The 21,479-nt window shown below is 41.6% G+C and overlaps 1 protein-coding gene and 1 pseudogene across 1 annotated transcript in view; both read left to right on the top strand.

Moving 5' to 3' along the window:
- Positions 1-21,479, top strand: part of CATSPER3 (cation channel sperm associated 3) — a 36,671-nt gene that overhangs the window by 6,770 nt on the left and 8,422 nt on the right. Inside the window, exons 3-4 of the mRNA XM_059698421.1 lie at positions 580-733; positions 20,811-21,050. Of these exons, the coding sequence (XP_059554404.1) occupies positions 580-733; positions 20,811-21,050 (394 nt within the window). The remainder of the gene's footprint in view (positions 1-579; positions 734-20,810; positions 21,051-21,479) is intronic.
- LOC132234322 (large ribosomal subunit protein uL15-like) lies at positions 15,942-16,428 on the top strand (annotated as a pseudogene).

Here is a 21,479-nt window from a genome sequence, read left to right on the forward strand (position 1 = left end):
CAGTGCCCACTGTAATGTCTGGCATGTAGTAGGAACTCAATAAAAATTTGTCAGATGAGTAAATAATGATGATGCTTTGTTTGTTTGAGAAGAAGTGGTTACTATTCTGTTTCAGAGGTCCAGAGAGAAAGAACTGAGAAACTGAATGAGGATAATGATCATCATACATATTTCAATGGACATTCAGTCAGTATTTCATTGCAATTTTAAAGTATATATAAACTTATATTCACAGAAGGGGGAAAGTAAACTCTAATCCAGTGATGGCGAACCTTTTGAGCTCGGTGTGTCAGCATTTTGAAAAACCCTAACTTAACTCTGGTGCTGTGTCACATATAGAAATTTTTTGATATTTGCAACCATAGTAAAACAAAGACTTATATTTTTGATATTTATTTTATATATTTAAATGCCATTTAACAAAGAAAAATCAACCAAAAAAATGAATTCACGTGTCACCTCTGACATGCGTGTCATAGGTTCGCCATCACTGCTCTAGTCCCTACAAAAAACTATTTATTCTTTGGGGATCTTGCTGTGTTGTGAGATAATCATACCTCTTATTCAACTTTTTGACAGGAGGAAAGATACTCAGTGTCAGGCATTTGTGAAGAGAGTCATAACGAGTAATCTGTTTAAGATAATTATGATTAGCACCATCTCAATGAATGCTTTTTTGGTGGTCTTATGGACTGATTATAAAACAAGATACAGGTTTTTCAGAGTTTTTGAGGTAAGCAGACCAAATGATCCTTTTTTTTCTTTCTATTTCACCTGTTTTAATTCTGAAAATGTTAATACAGTTTTTAAGGTATTTTGTTAAAGAAAATTTTCTGTAGAAAAATTCTAAGGGCTTTTAAAATATGCTCTAAAATCTAGGAAGATGGTGACAGTGGTGCCATGGTTTTTTAATTTCCCTGAATCCCCTCTTAGAAAAGATAGAGCAACCAAATAGCAAAAGCAAAAACCCATGGGCAGCATTTGCATCAAAACTAGTTAACAAGGTATCCTTACAAAGAGCCACAATTGTATAGTATTAGCTTTGGTGGCAGAGGAAGCAGTAAGAAGCAACTTGTCACATACAGGGAATCTTCAATGAGATTAGTAACTGAATTCTCAGAAACTCTGGAGGTCAGAAGGCAATGAAATGACATATTTAAAATACTGCAGGAAAAATATTGTCAATTAAGAATTTTATATCCATATATAAAATTAACACCCAGAAGTCTATGGCTTTTCTATACACCAATAATGAACTCACAGAAAGAGAAATTAAAAAAGCAATCCAATTTACCATTACAACAAAAAAATTAAGATACCTAGGAATAAACTTAACCAAGGAGATAAAGGACCTGTACTCAGAAAATTTCAGAATGCTGAAAAAAGAGATAGAGGAAGACATGAACAAATGGAAGAATATACTATGTTCATGGATTGGTAGAATCAACATCATTAAAATGTCCATACTACCCAAAGCAATCTATAAATTCAATACAATCCCCATTAAAATACCAATGCCATACTTCAAAGACATAGAACAAATTCTCCAAAAATTCATCTGGAATAAAAAAAGACCCCGAATAGCTGCAGCAATCTTGAGAAAGAAGAACAATGTTGGAGGGAGCACAATACCAGATATCAAGCTATACTACAAAGCCATTGTTCTCAGAATTGTCTGGTACTGGCACAAGAACAGACATATAGACCAGTGGAACAGGACAGAGAACCCAGAAATCGATGCAAGCCATTATGTGCAATTAATATTTGACAAAGGAGGCAAGACCATGCAATGGAGTCAAGACAGTTTCTTCAATAAATGGTGTTGGGAAAACTGGACAGATACTTGCAAAAAAATGAAACTAGACCACCAACTTACAGCATACACGAAAATAAACTCAAAATGGATAAAGGACTTAAACATAAGATGGGAAACCATAAAAATCTTAGAAGAAGTCATAGGCAGCAAAATAGCAGACATTTGTCGTAGCAATATATTTAACGATACAGCTCCTAAGACAATGGAAACTAAGGAGAAAATAAACAAATGGGACTTTATCAAAATAAAAAGCTTTTGCACAGCAAAAGAAACCATCAACAAAACAAGACAGCCCACTGCATGGGAGAACATATTTGCCAATATTATCTCCAATAAGGGTTTAATCTCCAACATTTACAGGGAACTTATACAACTTAACAAAAGGAAGATAAACAACCCAATCAAAAAATGCACAAATGACCTAAATAGACACTTTTCGAAAGAGGACATACAGAAAGCCAAGAGACATATGAGAACATGCTCAAAGTCACTAATCATTTGAGAGATGCAAATCAAAACAACAATGAGGTAACCTTACACCTGTCAGAGTGACTATCATCAACAAATCAACAGATGACAAGTGCTGGAGAGGATGTGGAGAAAAAGGAACCCTCCTTCACTGCTGGTGGGAATGCAGACTGGTGCAGCCACTGTTGAAAACAGTATGGTGTTTCCTCAAAAAATTAAAAATGGAACTGCCATTTGACCTAGTAATACCACTTCTAGGAATATATCCCAAGAAAACAGAAACACCAATCAGAACGGATATATGCACCCCTATGTTCATAACAGCACAGTTTACAATAGCTAAGATTTGGAAACAGCCTAAGTGCCCATCAGCAGATGAGTGGATTAGAAAACTGTGGTACATCTACACAATGGAATACTATGCTGCTATGAAAAAGAAGGAATTCTTACCATTTGCAACAGCATGGATGGAACTGGAGAGCATTATGCTAAGTGAAATAAGCCAGTCAGTGAAAGAAAAATACCACATGATCTCACTCATTTATGGATAATAAAGAACATTATAAACTGATGAACAAAAATAGATAGGCAGAGAAGCGTCGAACAGACTGTCAAACAACAGCAGGAAGGCTGGGGAGGGTTGGGGAGCAGGGGGAGGTAAGAGATCAACCAAAGGACTTGTATGCATGAATATAAGCCTAACCAATGGACACAAGACACTGGGAGGGGGGTGAGGGCATGTGACGGGGTAGGGGAGGCTGGGGGAAGGTCAATTGGGAAAAAAAAGACATGTACTACTATTTGTAATACTTTAAACAATAAAAAAAGAAAAAAAAATGCGGAAAAAAAGAATTTTATATCCAGCAAAACTGTCCTTCAAAAATGAAGAAAAAATCAGAACATTCCTATTTAAACAAAAGCGGAAGGAGTTTGTTGCTAGTGGACCTGTTCTACAAGGAATGGTAAAGATAGCTCTCTAGGTTGAAATGTAACTAGATAGTAACTTAAGCTATATGAAGGAATAAAGAACACTGATAAGAGTAATTATATAGGTAAATGTAAAAGCCAGTATTATTGTATTTTGGGTTTGTGACTTTTTTCCTACATGGTTTAAAATATAAATGCATAAAACAATAGTTATAGATTAATGGGCACACAATTATAAAGATGTATTTTGTGACAACAAAAACAAAGGTGGGGATGGAGCTGTCTAGGAACAGAATCTATACATATAAAAGCCCAGCGACCATTAAGGCGGAACGACCAGAATGACCAGAACGACTGGTTGCTATGATGCACATTGACCACCAGGGGGCAGACGCTCAATGCAGGAGCTGCCCCCTGGTGGTCAGTGCACTCCCACAGCGGGAGTGCTGCTCAGCCAGAAGCCGGGCCCACAGCTGGTGAGCACAGCGGTGTTGTAAGGAGCGAGCAGGCAGGAGTAAAGGAGTGAGCAGATGGGTGGTTAGGAGCGAGTGGTTCTGGATTGTGAGAGGGATGTCCCACTGCCCGATTGGGCCTAAACTGGCAGTCAGACATCCCTGAGGAGTTCTGGATTGTGAGAGGGCACAGACCAGGCTGAGGAACCTCCCCAACAGCCCCCTGTGCACAAATTTCATGCATCAGTTCTTTAGTTGTTATATATTATTGAAGCTAAGATTGTATTAATTTCAAATAGATTGGTTATAAATTTAAGAGGTTAATTGTAGTCCTGAGGGTAATCACCAAAAAATATATATATATACAGGAAAACAAATGAGAAAGGAATGAAATGATATAATACCAAAAAAAAAAAAAATCAAACACAAAAGAAAGCCATATTGAGGAACTGAGGCACTGAAGATGTGACATATATAAAACAAGTAGCAAAATGGCAGAAATATTTTCTTCCTTATTAGTAATTACCTTAAATGTAAATTAATTAAACTGAAATTAAAACAGAATGTATCACCAAAAGTCCACATATATGCTGTCTCAATAATATTCACTTGAGATCCAAATATATAAATAGGTTGAAAGTGAAAGAATGAAAAATATCTCATGCAAAAGGAAACCAAAAGAGAGCTGAGTTGGCCATAATAACATTAGGCAAAATAGACATTAAGGCAAAAACTCTTAAAAGAGGCAAAGAAGGACATTTTGTATTGAAACAGGTCAGTTCATCAAGAAGATATGTTTTTCTCAAGTACATATTGGGAATTATTCAGTCTAGACCATGTATGTGGTAGGTCAGTATGGTATAGGCATAAGATAGACCAAGACCTATGGATAGAATTGTGATTCTAGACATAAATCAACTATCTATGGCCAGTTGATTTTTTACAAGATGCCGGACCATTCACTGGGAGGAAAAATTGTCTTTTCATCAAATAGTGCTGGGACAACTTGATATCCACATACAAAAGAGTAAAGTTGAAGCCCTGTCTCACACCCTGTATAAAAATTATCTCAAAATGGATCAACATCCTAAATATAAAAGCTAGAACTCTTTAAAAAACAACATAGGGGTAAATCTTTATGACCTTGAATTTGGCAATGGACTCTTACACGCCAAGAGAATAGGTAACAACAAAAAAAGATAATTTAGACTTCATCAAAATTGAAAACATTTGTGAATCTAAGGACACTATCAAGAATGAAAAGATAACTCAGAATGAGAGAAAATACTTGCAAATCATATATCTCATAAGGGATTAATATCCACAATATATAATGAACTTTTACAATTCAACAATCTAAACAACCCAATTCAAAAAAATGGGCACAGGAGAAACCAAGATGGCAGCATAGGTAAACACCTGAAATTGCTGCCTCACACAACCACTTCAAAAATACAACTAAAAGACAAAACAGACATCATCCAGAACCACAGGAAGGCTGGCTGATTAGAAATTCTACAACTAGAAGGAAAGAGAAAAGCACACTGAGACTCAGAGGAGGTGTGGAAGTAAAGTGCAGAGGTACAGAGGCGCATGCGGAAAGGGCTGGCAACTGAGGACACGGTTGTTTTTTTCAATGGGGAGGGAGTCACAAGCTCCCGACTGCTCTGAATGCCAGTTCCCGGTGAGTCTCTGGGACCCAGATTCATACAGGGAGAAACTGGACTGTCTGGCATCGGGCAGAACTCGAGAGCGGCTTTCTCTCAGAGGTGCTTGCAGCGATTACCGGGACACTGAGACCTGGGGCCTCTTAGGGCTGGGCTGAGGATCAGCCATAGTTGTTTGCCTGCCCTGTTGATTCCCTGAGACCCTACCCCACCCAAGCTGTGGGCAGAGGCTTTTGCATATGAATGGCCTGGCCCTTTGCAAATCTAAAATTACTTAACAACTAAATCTAAAATTACCTAAGAAACTGCAGCTGGGTCAGAGAGACCCAGAACTAACAAAAGAAGGCCCAAGGCCCCACAGCAGCTTGCATTGCTTCACAGCTGGGCCTCATCTGGGCACCTCCAAACCCCAAAGAAGAGGAATCTGTAGATCTCTCCGTAGTTCTTGCTGGGTAGCCTCAGGCAGAGGCTAAATTAGCACCTCCTTAGAGATCCAAGAGCCAGTGTACTCAGTGGTCAAAGTGGGACCATCCAGATTACAACTCCTCAGATCCATAAGGAACACACTCAGGGGGCAGACTCAGTGAGCACCAAAGCCCCACTAAGCAAGTCCTGCCCCATAAGGGTGTCTCCAGCACAGAAGTTCTCCCACTGTAGACACAGCTGATTCTCACAGCCAATTGGCCTGGAGGTCAATTCCTCCCAGTGATACCTACAAGCAAGGCTTAACTACAACAAGACTGTGCACAAAGCCCACAAAGAGGTGCACCAAGAGTGTCCACCTCAGGTAATTGGGGAGGCTGAGCCACTGGGCCCTATAGGACACCTAGCACACAAAGCCACTCTACCAACACAGGGAAGCATAAAAAATGCGGAGACAAAGAAACAGGTCACAAATGACAGAAATGGAGGAAAGCAAACTACTGGATATAGAGTTCAAAACCACACTTTTTAAAAAAAAAATATATTTTATTGATTTTCTACAGAGAGGAAGGGAGAGAGATAGAGAGTCAGAAACATTGATGAAAGAGAAACATCGATCAGCTGCCTCCTGCACATCTCCCACTGGGGATGTGCCCGCAACCCAGGCACACGCCCCTGACCGGAATCGAACCCAGGACCCTTCATTCCGCAGGTCGATGCTCTATCCACTGAGCCAAACCGGTATCGGCCAAAACCACACTTTTTTTATTTTTTATTTTATTAAATCTTTATTGTTCAGATTATTACATTTGTTCCTCTTTTTTCCCCCCATAGCTCCCCTCCACCCAGTTCCCAACCCACCGTCTGCCCTTACTCCCCCACTGTCCTCATCCATAGGTGCACAATTTTTGTCCAGTCTCTTCCCGCATCTCCCACACCCCTTTCCCCCCCCAAGAATAGTGAGTCCATTCCCTTTCTATGTCCCTGATTCTATTATAATCACCAGTTCATTCTGTTCATCAGATTATTTATTCACTTGATTCTTAGATTCCCTTGTTGATGTGTATTTGTTGTTCATAATTTTTATCTTACCATTTTCTTCTTCTTCCTCTTCTTAAAGGATACCTTTCAGCATTTCATATAATACTGGTTTGGTGGTGATGAACTCATTTAGCTTTTCCTTATCTGTGAAGCTCTTTATCTGACCTTCAATTCTGAATGATAGCTTTGCTGGATAAAGTAATCTTGGTTGTAGGTTCTAGGCATTCATCACTTTGAATATTTCTTGCCACTCCCTTCTGGCCTGAAAAGTTTCTATTGAGAAATCAGCTGACAGTCGTATGGGTATTCCCTTGTAGGTAACTGAGTTTCTTTCTCTTGCTGCTTTTAAGATTCTCTCTTTGTCATTTGCTCTTGGCATTTTAATTATGATGTGTCTTGGTGTGGTCCTCTTTGGATTCCTTTTGTTTGGGGTTCTCTGCGCTTCCTGGACTTGGAAGTCTATTTCTTTCACCAGGTGGGGGAAGTTTTCTGTCATTATTTCTTCAAATAGGTTTTCAATATCTTGCTCTCTCTCATCTTCTGGCACCCCTATAATTCTGATGTTGGTACGCTTGAAGCTGTCCCAGAGGCTCCTTACACTATCTTCATATTTTTGGATTCTTTTTTCATTTTGCTTTTCCGGTTGGGTGTTTTTTGCTTCTTCGCATTTCAAATCTTTGCCTTGATTCTTGCACTCCTCTGGTGTGCTGTTGGGTGTCTGTATAATATTCTTTATTTCAGTCAGTGTATGCTTAATTTCTAGTTGGTTCTTTATCATAACATTGAGGGTCTCATTAGATTTCTTGTAGATCTCATTAAGTTTATCGGCGGCTTCTAGACAGCTCTTGACAGACCTTAAAAGTGTGGTTCTGAACTCAATATCCTCCATTGACAGTTTTGTCCTGTTTCTTTGTCTCCGCATTTTTTGTGCTTTCTTGGTGCAGCCCCTAGTGGTCTTTGTGTGCAGTCTTGTTGTAGTTAAGCCTTGATTGTTGTAGTTAATACCTGGGGGATTTGACCTCCAGGCCAACTGGCTGTGAGAATCAGCTGTTTCTGCAGTGGGAAAACTTCTGTCCTCTGGGGAGGTGCTAATCTAGCCTTTGCCTGAGGCTATCTGGCAAATGGCTCTGTGCAGGGCTTGGGCGGGGCGGGTCTCACGGCATCAACAGGGCAGGTGGAGGGAGCAGTTATGGCTGCTCTCAGTCCCGTCCCCAGAGGCTCTGCCTCTCAGAGTCCCAGCAACCGCTGCAAACCTCGGAGAGAAAGCTGCCCTCGTGTTCTGACCGATGCCAGACAGTCCGGCTTCTCCCGTTTGAGTCTGGGTCCCTAGAGACTCGCCCAGAACTGGAGCTCCGAGCCTGAGCCTCCCTCCAGATTGAAAACGACAACTGCACCCTCAGCCGCCAGCCCGCTCCGCGCGTACCTCCGCACCTTTGTATTTTCTGCACTGCGCCTCCTCTGAGTCTCGTATGCTGTTCTCTTTCCTTCTAGTTGAAGAATTTCCCTTCAGCCAGCCTTCCTGTGGTTCTGGGTGATGTCCGTTCCATCTTTTAGTTGTATTTTTGAAGTGGTTGTTCGAGGCAGCTAACTCCGGTGTTGACCTATGCTGCCATCTTGGTTTCTCTCGTCCAAAACCACACTTTTAAGGTTTTTCAAGAATTTTCTAGAAACCGCTGATAAATTTAGTGAGACCCTCAAGAAATCTAGTGAGACCCTCGAGGTTATGAAAAAGGACCAACTAGAAATTAAGCATACACTGACTGAAATAAAGAATATTATACAGAGATCCAACAGGAGACTAGAGGGTAGCAAGAATCAAGTCAAAGATTTGAAATACAAAGAAGCCAAAAACACCCAACCGGAAAAAACAAAAAGAATCCAAAAATATGAAGATAGTGTAAGGAGCCTCTGGGACAGCTTCAAGCGTACCAACATCAGAATTATAGGGGTGCCAGAAGATGAGAGAGAGCAAGATATTGAAAACCTATTTGAAGAAATAATGACAGAAAACTTCCCCCACCTGGTGAAAGAAATAGACTTCCAAGTCCAGGAAACACAGAGAACCCCAAACAAAAGGAATCCAAAGAGGACCACATCAAGACACATCATAATTAAAATGCCAAGAGCAAAAGACAAAGAGAGAATCTTAAAAGCAGCAAGAGAAAAACAGTTAGTTACCTACAAGGGCGTACCCATAAGATTGTCAGCTGATTTCTCAATAGAAACTTTTCAGGCCAGAAGGGAGTGGCAAGAAATATTCAAAGTGATGAATGCCAAGAACCTGCAACCAAGATTACTTTATCCAGCAAAGCTATCATTCAGAATTGAAGGTCAGATAAAGAGCTTCACAGATAAGGAAAAGCTAAAGGAGTTCATCACCACCAAACCAGGATTATATGAAATGCTGAAAGGTATCCTTTAAGAAGAGGAAGAAGAAGAAAATGGTAAGATAAAAATTATGAACAACAAATACACATCAACAAGGGAATCTAAGAATCAAGTGAATAAATAATCTGATGAACAGAATGAACTGGTGATTATAATAGAATCAGGGGCATAGAAAGGGATTGGACTGACAATACTCTGGGGGAAAGGGGTGTGGGGGGTACGGGAAGAGACTGGACAAAAATTGTACATCTATGGATGAGGACAGTGGGGGAAGGGGAAAGGGCAGAGGGTGGGTTGGGAACTGGGTGGAGGGGAGCTATGGGGGAAAAAAGAGGAACAACTGTAGTAATCTGAACAATAAAGATTCAATTTAAAAAAATGGGCACAGGGGCCTGGCCTGCGTGATTCAGTAGTTAGAGCATTGGCCCAAGTGATTCTGCATCAAGGGCACATATGGGTTGCAGGTATGATTTCTGGATCTGGTTGGGGCATGTGGCAGGAGGCACATGCTCTGACCAGGCTGGGGATTGAACCTGCAACCCAGGTACATGCCCTTGACTGGGAATCAAACGTGAGGCCCTTCAGTGTGCGGCCTGGTGCTCTAACCACTGAGAATACTGACTAGGGCTCAGTGGTGAAACTTCAGCAGTATTCCCTTTAAAGGTGTATTCAGTAATTATTGATAAGATTTATATTAAACTCTTAGCCAATGTATATTATAAGAAAAAATAAAAAGCATTAAGGATTAGAAAGTTTTTTAAAAAATTGTCATTATTTATAGGTGATATGATTTCTCATAGAAATCCTAAAAGAATCTGAAAAATTACTAATGAAGTTAATAAGTAAATGAGTCTAGCAAGTTTGCTGGATATATGATTACTAAACAAAATTAAACTCATTTAATATATCAGCAAAAAAAATAGCACTCCTAATAACAAAATATAAAAAGTATTTAGAGGCAAATCTAATAAAAGATTTGTGTGATCTTTAAGGAGAAAAAAAGTAAAAACATATAAAGGTTGTTAAAGACGACACAAAGAAATGGAAGATATGTCAGATCATGAATAAGGCTCAGTTTCTTAAAGATGTAATTTCCCCCAATTAATCTATAAAATCAGTGTAATTCCAGTAAGAAGTCTGGCAGGATTTTTTATGGTATGTCAAAAGTTGATGGTAGAATTTAGATAAAAGAATGAAAGACAAAGAAAAACAAGGTGATTTTGAAAGGTAAAAGGGAGGCTTGGTAGATTAGTTTTTTTTAAGATAAAGCTTTAGTAATTAATGCAAGATAAAGATGCAGGGATAGACAAATAGACCAATAGAATAGAATAGGAGAGAGTACACCAAAACAGATCCTGGCTTTTATGGAGACCAAGTACCTTCAGATGGCACTGCAGATGAGCCGTGCAAGGGTAGACTTCATTAAGTGGTATTAGGACAATTGATTGTGTATATGGAGGAAAAATACAATTGAATCCCTACCTCACAGCACACATGGCTGGATTAAAGACCTAACTTGAAAAGTGCAACTTTAAATGCCCATAAGGACATATAGAATACACACACACACACACACACACACACATGACCTGAGGACAAAAGGTGTTTTGTTTTGTTTTTGCATGCATACAAATTTTTTTTTTATTGATTAAGTTATTACATATGCGTCCTTATCTCCATGTTACCCCCCATCACCCCCACTCATGCCCTCACCCTCCCTGTTGTCTGTGTCCATTGGTTAGGCCTATATGCTTGCATATAAGTCCTTTGGTTGATCTCTCCCTTACCCCCACCCTCCCCTACCTTTCTTTTGAGGTTTGACAGTCTGATCAATGCTTCTCTGTCTCTGGATTTGTTTTTGTTCATCAGTTTATGTTGTTCATTATATTCTATAAATGAGTGAGATCATGTGATATTTATCTTTCTCTGACTGGATTATTTCACTTAGCATAATGCTCTCCAGTTCCATCCATGCTGTTGCAAATGGTTAGAACTCCTTTTTTTAAAAATCTTTTTTTTAACTGTATTTTTTTTAAAATTTTTTAATTAAATCTTTATTGTTCAGATTATTACATTTGTTCCTCTTTTTCCCCCCATAACTCCCCTCCTTCCAGTTCCCACCCCACCCTCCGCCCTCACTCCCCACCCACTGTCCTCATCCATAGGTGCACAATTTTTGTCCAGTCTCTTCCCGCATCTCCCACACCCCTTTCCCCCCCCAAGAATAGTGAGTCCATGCCCTTTCTATGTCCCTGATTCTATTATAATCACCAGTTCATTCTGTTCATCAGATTATTTATTCACTTGATTCTTAGATTCCCTTGTTGATGTGTATTTGTTGTTCATAATTTTTATCTTACCATTTTCTTCTTCTTCCTCTTCTTAAAGGATACCTTTCAGCATTTCATATAATCCTGGTTTGGTGGTGATGAACTCCTTTAGCTTTTCCTTATCTGTGAAGCTCTTTATCTGACCTTCAATTCTGAATGATAGCTTTGCTGGATAAAGTAATCTTGGTTGTAGGTTCTAGGCATTCATCACTTTGAATATTTCTTGCCACTCCCTTCTGGCCTGAAAAGTTTCTATTGAGAAATCAGCTGACAGTCGTATGGGTATTCCCTTGTAGGTAACTGAGTTTCTTTCTCTTGCTGCTTTTAAGATTCTCTCTTTGTCATTTGCTCTTGGCATTTTAATTATGATGTGTCTTGGTGTGGTCCTCTTTGGATTCCTTTTGTTTGGGGTTCTCTGCGCTTCCTGGACTTGGAAGTCTATTTCTTTCACCAGGTGGGGGAAGTTTTCTGTCATTATTTCTTCAAATAGGTTTTCAATATCTTGCTCTCTCTCATCTTCTGGCACCCCTATAATTCTGATGTTGGTACGCTTGAAGCTGTCCCAGAGGCTCCTTACACTATCTTCATATTTTTGGATTCTTTTTTCATTTTGCTTTTCCGGTTGGGTGTTTTTTGCTTCTTCGCATTTCAAATCTTTGCCTTGATTCTTGCACTCCTCTGGTGTGCTGTTGGGTGTCTGTATAATATTCTTTATTTCAGTCAGTGTATGCTTAATTTCTAGTTGGTTCTTTATCATAACATTGAGGGTCTCATTAGATTTCTTGTAGATCTCATTAAGTTTATCGGCGGCTTCTAGACAGCTCTTGACAGACCTTAAAAGTGTGGTTCTGAACTCAATATCCTCCATTGACAGTTTTGTCCTGTTTCTTTGTCTCCGCATTTTTTGTGCTTTCTTGGTGCAGCCCCTAGTGGTCTTTGTGTGCAGTCTTGTTGTAGTTAAGCCTTGATTGTTGTAGTTAATACCTGGGGGATTTGACCTCCAGGCCAACTGGCTGTGAGAATCAGCTGTTTCTGCAGTGGGAAAACTTCTGTCCTCTGGGGAGGTGCTAATCTAGCCTTTGCCTGAGGCTATCTGGCAAATGGCTCTGTGCAGGGCTTGGGCGGGGCGGGTCTCACGGCATCAACAGGGCAGGTGGAGGGAGCAGTTATGGCTGCTCTCAGTCCCGTCCCCAGAGGCTCTGCCTCTCAGAGTCCCAGCAACCGCTGCAAACCGCAGAGAGAAAGCTGCCCTCGCGTTCCGACTGATGCCAGACAGTCCCGCTTCTCCCGTTTGAGTCTGGGTCCCTAGAGACTCGCCCAGAACTGGAGCTCCGAGGCTGAGCCTCCCTCCCGATTGAAAACAACAACCGCGCCCTCAGCCGCCAGCCCACTCCACGCACTTCTGCACCTTTGTATTTTCCGCACTGCGCCTCCTCTGAGTCTCAGTATGCTGTTCTCTTTCCTTCTAGTAGAAGAATTTCCCCTCAGCCAGCCGTCCTGTGGTTCTGGGTGATGTCCGTTCCGTCTTTTAGTTGTATTTTTGAAGTAGTTGTGCGAGGCAGCATTCTCCGGTGTTGACCTATGCCGCCATCTTGGTTCTTCCCCAAAAGTTGTTTTTTTTTAAAAAATAAATGTTTTTATTTATTTCAGAGAGAGGAAGGGAGAGGGAGTGAGAGAGAGAAACATCAATGATAAGAGAGAATCATTGATTGGCTGCCTCCTGCATGCCCCCTACTAGGGATTGAACCCACAACCCAGGTATATACCCTGACCAGGAATCAAACCGTGACCTCCTGGTTCATAGGTCAATGCTCAACCACTGAGCCACACCAGCTGGGTGAGGAAAGGTAGTCTTAATATACAAAATACATAAGCCATGAAGAAAAAGGTTGTTTAATTGGAGTCATTAAAATTTTAAACTATTCATCAAAAGATTATTAAAGAGGTGAAAAGATAAATCAGTGTAGATGATATTTACAACACCTATAACAGGTAAAGGATTAGGACTAAAAATACATGAAATATTGATTATCTTCCAAATCAATAAGAAAAAGGCAAAAAAATCCAGCAAAAAATTTGGCCAAGGTTAGAAACAGGCAATTTACAATTTAGACATAAAAAATGTCCAACTTCATTAATAATTAGAGAAATGGCAATTAAAATGAAAAATAAGCCTTGGTCAATGTTGCTCAGTAGATAGAGTGTTAGCTCACGTACAAAGGGTCTCAGGTTTGATTCCCAGTCAAGGGCATGTACCTGGGTTGCAGGTTCCATCCCCGGCCTAGTCTGAACAAGTGCAAGAGACAACTAATCAATGTGTCTCTCTAAAAATGAATGCTAAAAATATCCTCCAGTGATGATTAACAAAAACAAACAAAAAACAAACAAAAGAGAGAACCAAGATGGCGGCATAGGTTAACGCCGGAGTTTGCTGCTTTGAACAACTACTTCAAAAGTGAAACCAAAAAACGGAAGGGACATCACCCAGAACCACAGGAACGCTGGCTGAGTGGAAGTCCTACAACTAGGAGGAAAGAGAAACGCACACGGACACTCAGAGGAGGCGCAGTGGTGAAGTCAAATTCTGAGGTGCGGAGTGTGCGGAGCGGGCTGTCGGTGGAGGGCGCGGTTGGCGTTTTCAATCGGGAGGGAGTCGCAGACTCTGAGCTCCAGATCTGGGCAAGTCTTTAGGGACCCAGACTCAAACGGGAGAAGCGGGACTGTCTGGCTTCGGTCAGAGCGAGTGAAGCTTTCTCTCCCAGCTTTGCAGCGGGTGCTGGGACTCAGAGAGGCAGAGCCCCTTGGGACAGGACTGAGAGCCGCCATAACTGCTCTCTCCGGCCCACCCTGTTGATCCTGTGCGACCCGCCCCGCCCAAGCCCTGCACAGAGGCATTTGCCGGATAGCCTCAGGCAAAGGCTAGATTAGCACCTCCCTAGAGGACAGAAGTTCTCTCACTGCTGACACAGCTGATTCTCATAGCCACTTGGCCTGGAGGTCAAACCCTCCCTGGAATTAGCTACAACAATCAAGATTTAACTATAAGACTGCGAACAAAGACCACTAGGGGGTGCACCAAGGAAGCATAACAAAATGCGGAGACAAAGAAACAGGACAAAATTGTCAATGGAAGATATAGAGTTCAGAACCACACTTTTAAGGTCTCTCAAGAACTGTTTAGAAGCTGCCGATAAACTTAATGAGATCTACACTAAAACTAATAAGACCCTCGATCTTATATTGGGGAACCAACTAGAAATTAAGCATACACGGACTGAAATAACGAATATTATACAGATGCCCGACAGGAGACCAGAGGAGCGCAAGAATCAAGTCAATGATTTGAAATGCGAGGAAGCAAAAAACATCCAACCGGAAAAGCAAAATGAAAAAAGAACCCAAAAATGCGAGGATAGTGTAAGGAGCCTCTGGGACAGCTTCAAGCGTACCAACATCAGAATTATAGGGGTGCCAGAAGATGAGAGAGAGCAAGATATTGAAAACCTATTTGAAGAAATAATGACAGAAAACTTCCCCCACCTGGTGAAAGAAATGGACTTACAGGTCCAAGAAGCGCGGAGAACCCCAAACAAAAGGAATCCAAAGAGGACCACACCAAGACACATCATAATTAAAATGCCAAGAGCAAAAGATAAAGAGAGAATCTTAAAAACAGCAAGAGAAAGAAACTCAGTTACCTACAAGGGAATACCCATACGACTGTCAGCTGATTTCTCAACAGAAACTTTGCAGGCCAGAAGGGAGTGGCAAGAAATATTCAAAGTGATGAATACCAAGAACCTACAACCAAGATTACTTTATCCAGCAAAGCTATCATTCAGAATTGAAGGTCAGATAAAGAGCTTCACAGATAAGGAAAAGCTAAAGGAGTTCATCACCACCAAACCAGGATTATATGAAATGCTGAAAGGTATCCTTTAAGAAGAGGAAGAGGAAGAAAAAGGTAAAGATACATATTATGAACAACAAATATGCATCTATCAACAAGTGAATCTAAGAATCAAGTGAATAAATAATCTGATGAACAGAATGAACTGTTGATTATAATAGAATCAGGGACATAGAAAGGGAATGGACTGACTATTCTTGGGGGGGAAAGGGGTGTGGGAGATGTGGGAAGAGACTGGACAAAAATCGTGCACCTATGGATGAGGACAGTGGGTGGGGAGTGAGGGCGGAGGGTGGGGCGGGAACTGGGAGGAGGGGAGTTATGGGGGGGAAAAAAAGAGGAACAAATGTAATAATCTGAACAATAAAGATTTAATTAAAAAAAAAACAAAAAAAAACAGAAAACAAACAAAAAAATAAGATGCATCAAAAAAATAATTTTCATCAGACTGAAAAAAATTAAGAAGTTCATCAGTAGGAAATGTTGGTAAAGACATCAAATAAGTTCTTGCAGCTCGGCCACCGACATGCCATCCAGACTGAGGAAGACCCGAAAACTTCGGGGCCACGTGAGCCACGGCCATGGCTGCATTAGCAAGCACAGGAAGCACCCGGGGGGTCGTGGTAATGCTGGTGGCTTGCATCATCACAGGATCAACTTCGACAAATATCACCCATGTTACTTTGGGAAAGTTGGTATGAGGCATTACCACTTAAAGAGGCTTCTGCACAACGGTCAACCTTGATAAACTGTGGACCCTGGTCAGTGAGCAGACATGGGGAAATGCTGCCAAAAGCAAGACTGGAGCTGCTGCTATCATTGATGTGGTGCAATCAGGCTACTACAAAGTTCTGGGGGAGGGAAGGCTCTCAAAGAAGCCTGTCATCGTGAAGGCCAAGTTCTCCAGCAGAAGAGCTGAGGAGAAGGTTAAGGGTATTGGAGGGGCCTGTGTCCTGGTAGCTTGAAGCTACATGGAGGGAAGTTCATTAAAATGTCCATAAGTATATATATGATGTCAAATGATAGGAACATTGCTAATATTCAAGAAAATTGATATAATAGCTTCAGAAAACAGTTGGGCAATATTTAGTGAAGTTGAAGATGCTCATATCCTACAACCCAGTAATTCCACTTCTAGGTATAAAACAGGGAGAAACTTTACATATGTGTACAATAAAATGTACAAGAATTGCTCAAACTTTTTGAACTATTGTACTGTTTGCAATAGTGAAAAATTATAAACTAAATATCACTCAATGGGAACTGGAAAAATAAGTGGTAGTATTTTCATTAGTGGAATTCTTAAATTGTAGTGAATCAATAAACTAGGTTTATACGTGTCAACATGGATGAACCTCATAATTTTAAATGAAAAATAAAACACGTTTCTGAAGAATACGTTAGTGTATATGCTAATCATGTAATGCATAAAATACAAGACGATGTAATATATTTTTAGGGATAAAATAAAGTTATAACATGCACAAGCAGGACACACTCCAGATTTTCCATAGGATTACCTTTGTGGGAAGGGTAGGAGATCTGAGCAATGAAAGGTAAGGCTTTATTTCTTAAGCTGGGTGGTAGTATATGGTTGTTCATTATATTATTCTTTATACCTTTTTGTGTATCTTAAATATTACGTAGTATTTTTTTAAAAAGTAAATGATTGCAATGTGGAGACCACAAAAATAAGCATGCAGGACAAGTAAAAACACCAGCTGCCTTAATGCTATCCAAATGGGTGGTTGTGGCTACAGTTAACAGCATCTGACATACTAGTATGTGTAAAAGGTGGTATATCTCAGAAATATTTCTATTTCCTTCCAGACACTCTCTCTAGCCCCTTTCAACCCAATCCAACCCAAACTCATCTCAGTTAAAGGCACCCCAGTGTCTGTGTCTGAAACACTGGTCTTCCTTGCCTCCTCTCTTCCCTATGTATCCTTGAGTCCATCAGCAAGTCCCCTCATCACCACCTACAGAAGACATACAGAATCTATCATCTTCACAACACTCCACACTGTCCCCCATCAAATCCAACCAAACCTCCTTTCTTGCCTATATGACTGCTAGAAGAAATTCTAATATCCATCACCTTTTCCCTAACTTGCCTCCCAGTCGCCATGTTTGCCAGCTCCCCCACAGTCTCTTTTCAACTGCGATCTCTTAAAAATGTAAATCAGATCATATCACTCTCTTGCTCAAAATCCTCCAAGGCTGAGATAAAAATTCAGAGCCCTCACCAGCCTACAAGGCCCTCCCTCCATGGCCTGCATCTCCTGCTCTGTTCGCCCTTTCCATTCTAGCCATGCTCACTTTGCTCTTCCTGTAACAACCCTTTCCTCACCTTAGGGCTCTCGTGCTCACCATTTGGAAGCATTCTTCCAGTTTTTATTACGGCTCCATTCCTGGCTTCAGTGGGGCCTCCTCTCACCACCTTTTCTAAATTGTTGCCACAACTTCCCCTCCCCCACTGGACCAGTCCCTCTATCCCAGTGGTCGGCAAACTCATTAGTCAACAGAGCCAAATATCAACAGTACAACAATTGAAATTTCTTTTGAGAGCCAAATTTTTTAAACTTAAACTATATAGGTAGGTACATTGTTATTAACTTAATTAGGGTACTCCTAAGGCTTAGGAAGAGCCACACTCAAGGGGCCAAGAGCTGCATGTGGCTTGCGAGCTGCAGTTTGCCGACCACTGCTCTATCCCCTTTGACTATTTCATTTTCCTTCCTATCTGCTGTAATATTATATACTAGAGGCCCGATGCATGAAATTGGTGCACGGGGGTGGGGGGTAAGGTTTCCTCAGCCCAGCCTGCACCCTCTCCAATCTGGGACCCCTTGGGGGATGTCTGACTGCCGTTTTGGCCTGATCCCCAGGATAGGGCCTAAACCAGCAGTCGGACATCCCTCTCACAATCCTGGACTACTGGCTCCTAATTGCTCACCTGCCTGCCTGCCTGGTTGCTCCCAACTGCCCTCCTGCTGGCTTAGTTTCCCCTCACTGCCCCCCCTGCTAGCCTAATCGCCCCCAACTGTCCCCCTCTGCTGGCCTGGTTGCCCCTAACTGCCCCCATCTGCTGGCCTGGTCGCCCCTCATGGCCCCCCGCCCCCCCCCCCGCACCAGCCTGGTCGCCCCACACAGCCTGCTGTTCAGTCATTTAGTCATCCCTCACTAACTTCCCTGCCGACCTGGTTGTAGGCAGCCATCTTGTAAGGGTGTGAGGGTCAATTTGCATATTACCTCTTTATTATATAGGATGGATTCGTTTAAGCATTTATTTCTGTCTTCACTACTAGACTGTAAGCTTCCTGGGGGCTAGACATTTTCTGTCTTATTCATTGTTGCATTTTCTAGTGCCTGAATGGTGCTTGCTTGGCACATGATAGATGCTCTATCAAAGCTTCTTCAAGGAATGAATGAATGCATTGATGATAGGTAAAAACTTAGATGACTTCAAAAAGTACCTTTTGGTCCCTGGCCAGATGGCTTGGTTGGTTGGAGCGTTGTCCCATACGCCAAAAGATTGCAGGCTTGATTCCTGGTCAGGGCACAAACCTAGGTTGTGGGTTCTATCCCCAGTCGGGGAGCATACAGGAGGCAGCCAGTTGATGTTTCTCTCTCACATTGATGCTTCTCTTTTTCTCTGTCTTCCTCTCTCTCTCAAATCAGTTAAAAAAATAAAAATGTGGCTTTTAGTAAATATAGCACAGCAAAAGAAACTATCAACAAAATGAAAAGAGAGCCCACTGAATGGGAGAACATATTTGGCAGTGATACATCTGATAAAGGATTAATATCCAAAATATATAAGGAACTCATACAACTTAACAAAATGAAGACAAACAATCCAACTAAAAAATGGGCAAAGGACCTAAACAGACACTTCTCCAAAAAGGACATACAGATGGCCAAGAGACATATGAAAAAATGCTCAAAGTCCCTAATCATCCAAGAGATGCAAATCAAAACGACAATGAGGTACCATCTCACACCTGTTAGAATGGCTACCATTAACAAACTAACAAATGACAAGTGCTGGTGAGGATGTGGAGAAAAGGGAACACTAGTACACTGCTGGTGGTGGGAATGCAGACTGGTGCAGCCATTATGGAAAATAGTATGAAATTTCCTTAAAAAATTAAATGTGGATCTGCCATTTGATCCAGTGATCCCTCTTCTAGGAATATATCCTAAGAAACCCGAAGTACCAATCAGAAAGAATGTATGCATCCCTATGTTCATAGCAGTACATTTTACAATAGATAAGATCTGGAAACAGCCCTAGTGCCCATCAGTAGATAAGTGGATAGAAAAGCTGTGGTACATTTATACCATGGAATACTATGCAGCAGTAAAAAAGAAGAATCTCTTAGCCTTTGAGACAGCATGGAGGGACCTGGAGAGTATCATGCTAAGTGAAATAAGTCAGTCAGAGAAAGATAAGTATCACATGATCGCATTCATATGTGGAATCTAAGTAACAAAATAAATTGATGAATAGAGTGGATCCAGAGACTCAAAGCATGGAACAGAGTGTGGAATCTTAAAGGGAATTCGGGGGAGGGTGGGAGGTAATCAACCAAAAACCTTGTATGCATATATGCATAACCCATGGACACAGATAATAGGGTGCTGAAGGCCAGGGTAGAGGGGAGGGGGCGGGGGCAGGCTGAAGGAAGTTAGTGGGGGAAAAGGGGGGACGTATGTAATACTTTTAACAATAAAGAATTATTTTAAAAAACTAAAAAATAAAAGTTGAGATACGCAAAAGATAGAAAGAAAAAAAGAAAGAAAGATGTGCCTTTTAGTAAATATAAAGCCACTGGAATTGTAGATGCATAAGAACTTGAATAAGATTATTTCATAAAGTATGAACATGGAAAGAAGGCAGAATATTCTTTAGAAACATTAGTTAACTGGTGTGTAAGTATGTGATTAAGTGGAATAAATATGAGTAGATGTGCCTTTCACCTATATACGGAAGTTTGGATATTCACCTTGGCCAGAAGACTCTTGAGACCTTTTCGTTGGGAAACCTTGCATTCAGGTACTTATCATGTTGCGTTGCCTCATCCTGGGGCCTATCCAGTCATTCAGCCTGTTGGTCAGTCAGCCCTTCCCAAGTATCCTGGGTCAAACCTAGCACCAGGCTTCAGACTGGGGGCTGGGGGGGCGGGCAGGGAAGACACAGAAGGAGAAGGGAATCAGGCACATTGTGTGTGTACTGTGTGTCGGGGTCTCTGCCTGGATCTCTCTCTCTCAAGTGGGTGACCTAAGAGCCCCTACCCCCAGCCGGCACACACCTGGTTGGGTGGTCCAAGCAAGGAGAGGGCCAGACTATAGGTCTGACCCCCCCAAACCTTGCCGCCTCTGCAGATCTCAGAGATCTTATTTGTGGCCATATACAGCGCCGAGTTCTACATGAATCTCTACGCCGACCCCATTGGCTTCTGGAAGGACGGCTACAAGCTGCTAGACTTGATGTTGATCATCGTCATCTCATTCCCCTACTTTCTCCACAAGATCAAGGGCAAGCACTACCCTCACCTCAAGATCGCTAATGGCATGCAGTCTCTGCGCATCCTCAAGCTCATCACCTATAGCCGGGGCATCCGGGTGAGTAACCCAGGAGTGTGTGTTTCCGGGAGGGCAGGTGACAGGGTCTGTCTTCCCACCAGCCCCTGGTGAAATAATAATTGTGCTCCTAGCATCCAGTCATTGAGTTCTACTATATAGCAGGTTGATCATTGCTGAGATGATCTCAGTTCATCTTAAAACATTTGTAGGAAAGGTTATTATTAGCCCCATTTTATCGTTAAAGAAATGGAGGCCCCAGGTCGCTCAGCAGGTAATGCCAGAGACTGGAAAGGTGTGTCTGGCTCCAGAGGCCACCTGGACTCGCCCTCTCTCCCGTGCTGCAAGGTAGACCCTCTTCTCACGGCACAGACTCTTCAAACTACATGCCCAGGGGCTCCAGCTTTCCGGTAGCCTGCTTTCCCCAAACAGCTACAAATCTGCTGCTTCTGTTGACGGGAACAGTCTCAT

Source organism: Myotis daubentonii, chromosome 5 (genome assembly GCF_963259705.1).
Source record: "Myotis daubentonii chromosome 5, mMyoDau2.1, whole genome shotgun sequence".
NCBI lineage: Eukaryota > Metazoa > Chordata > Mammalia > Chiroptera > Vespertilionidae > Myotis > Myotis daubentonii.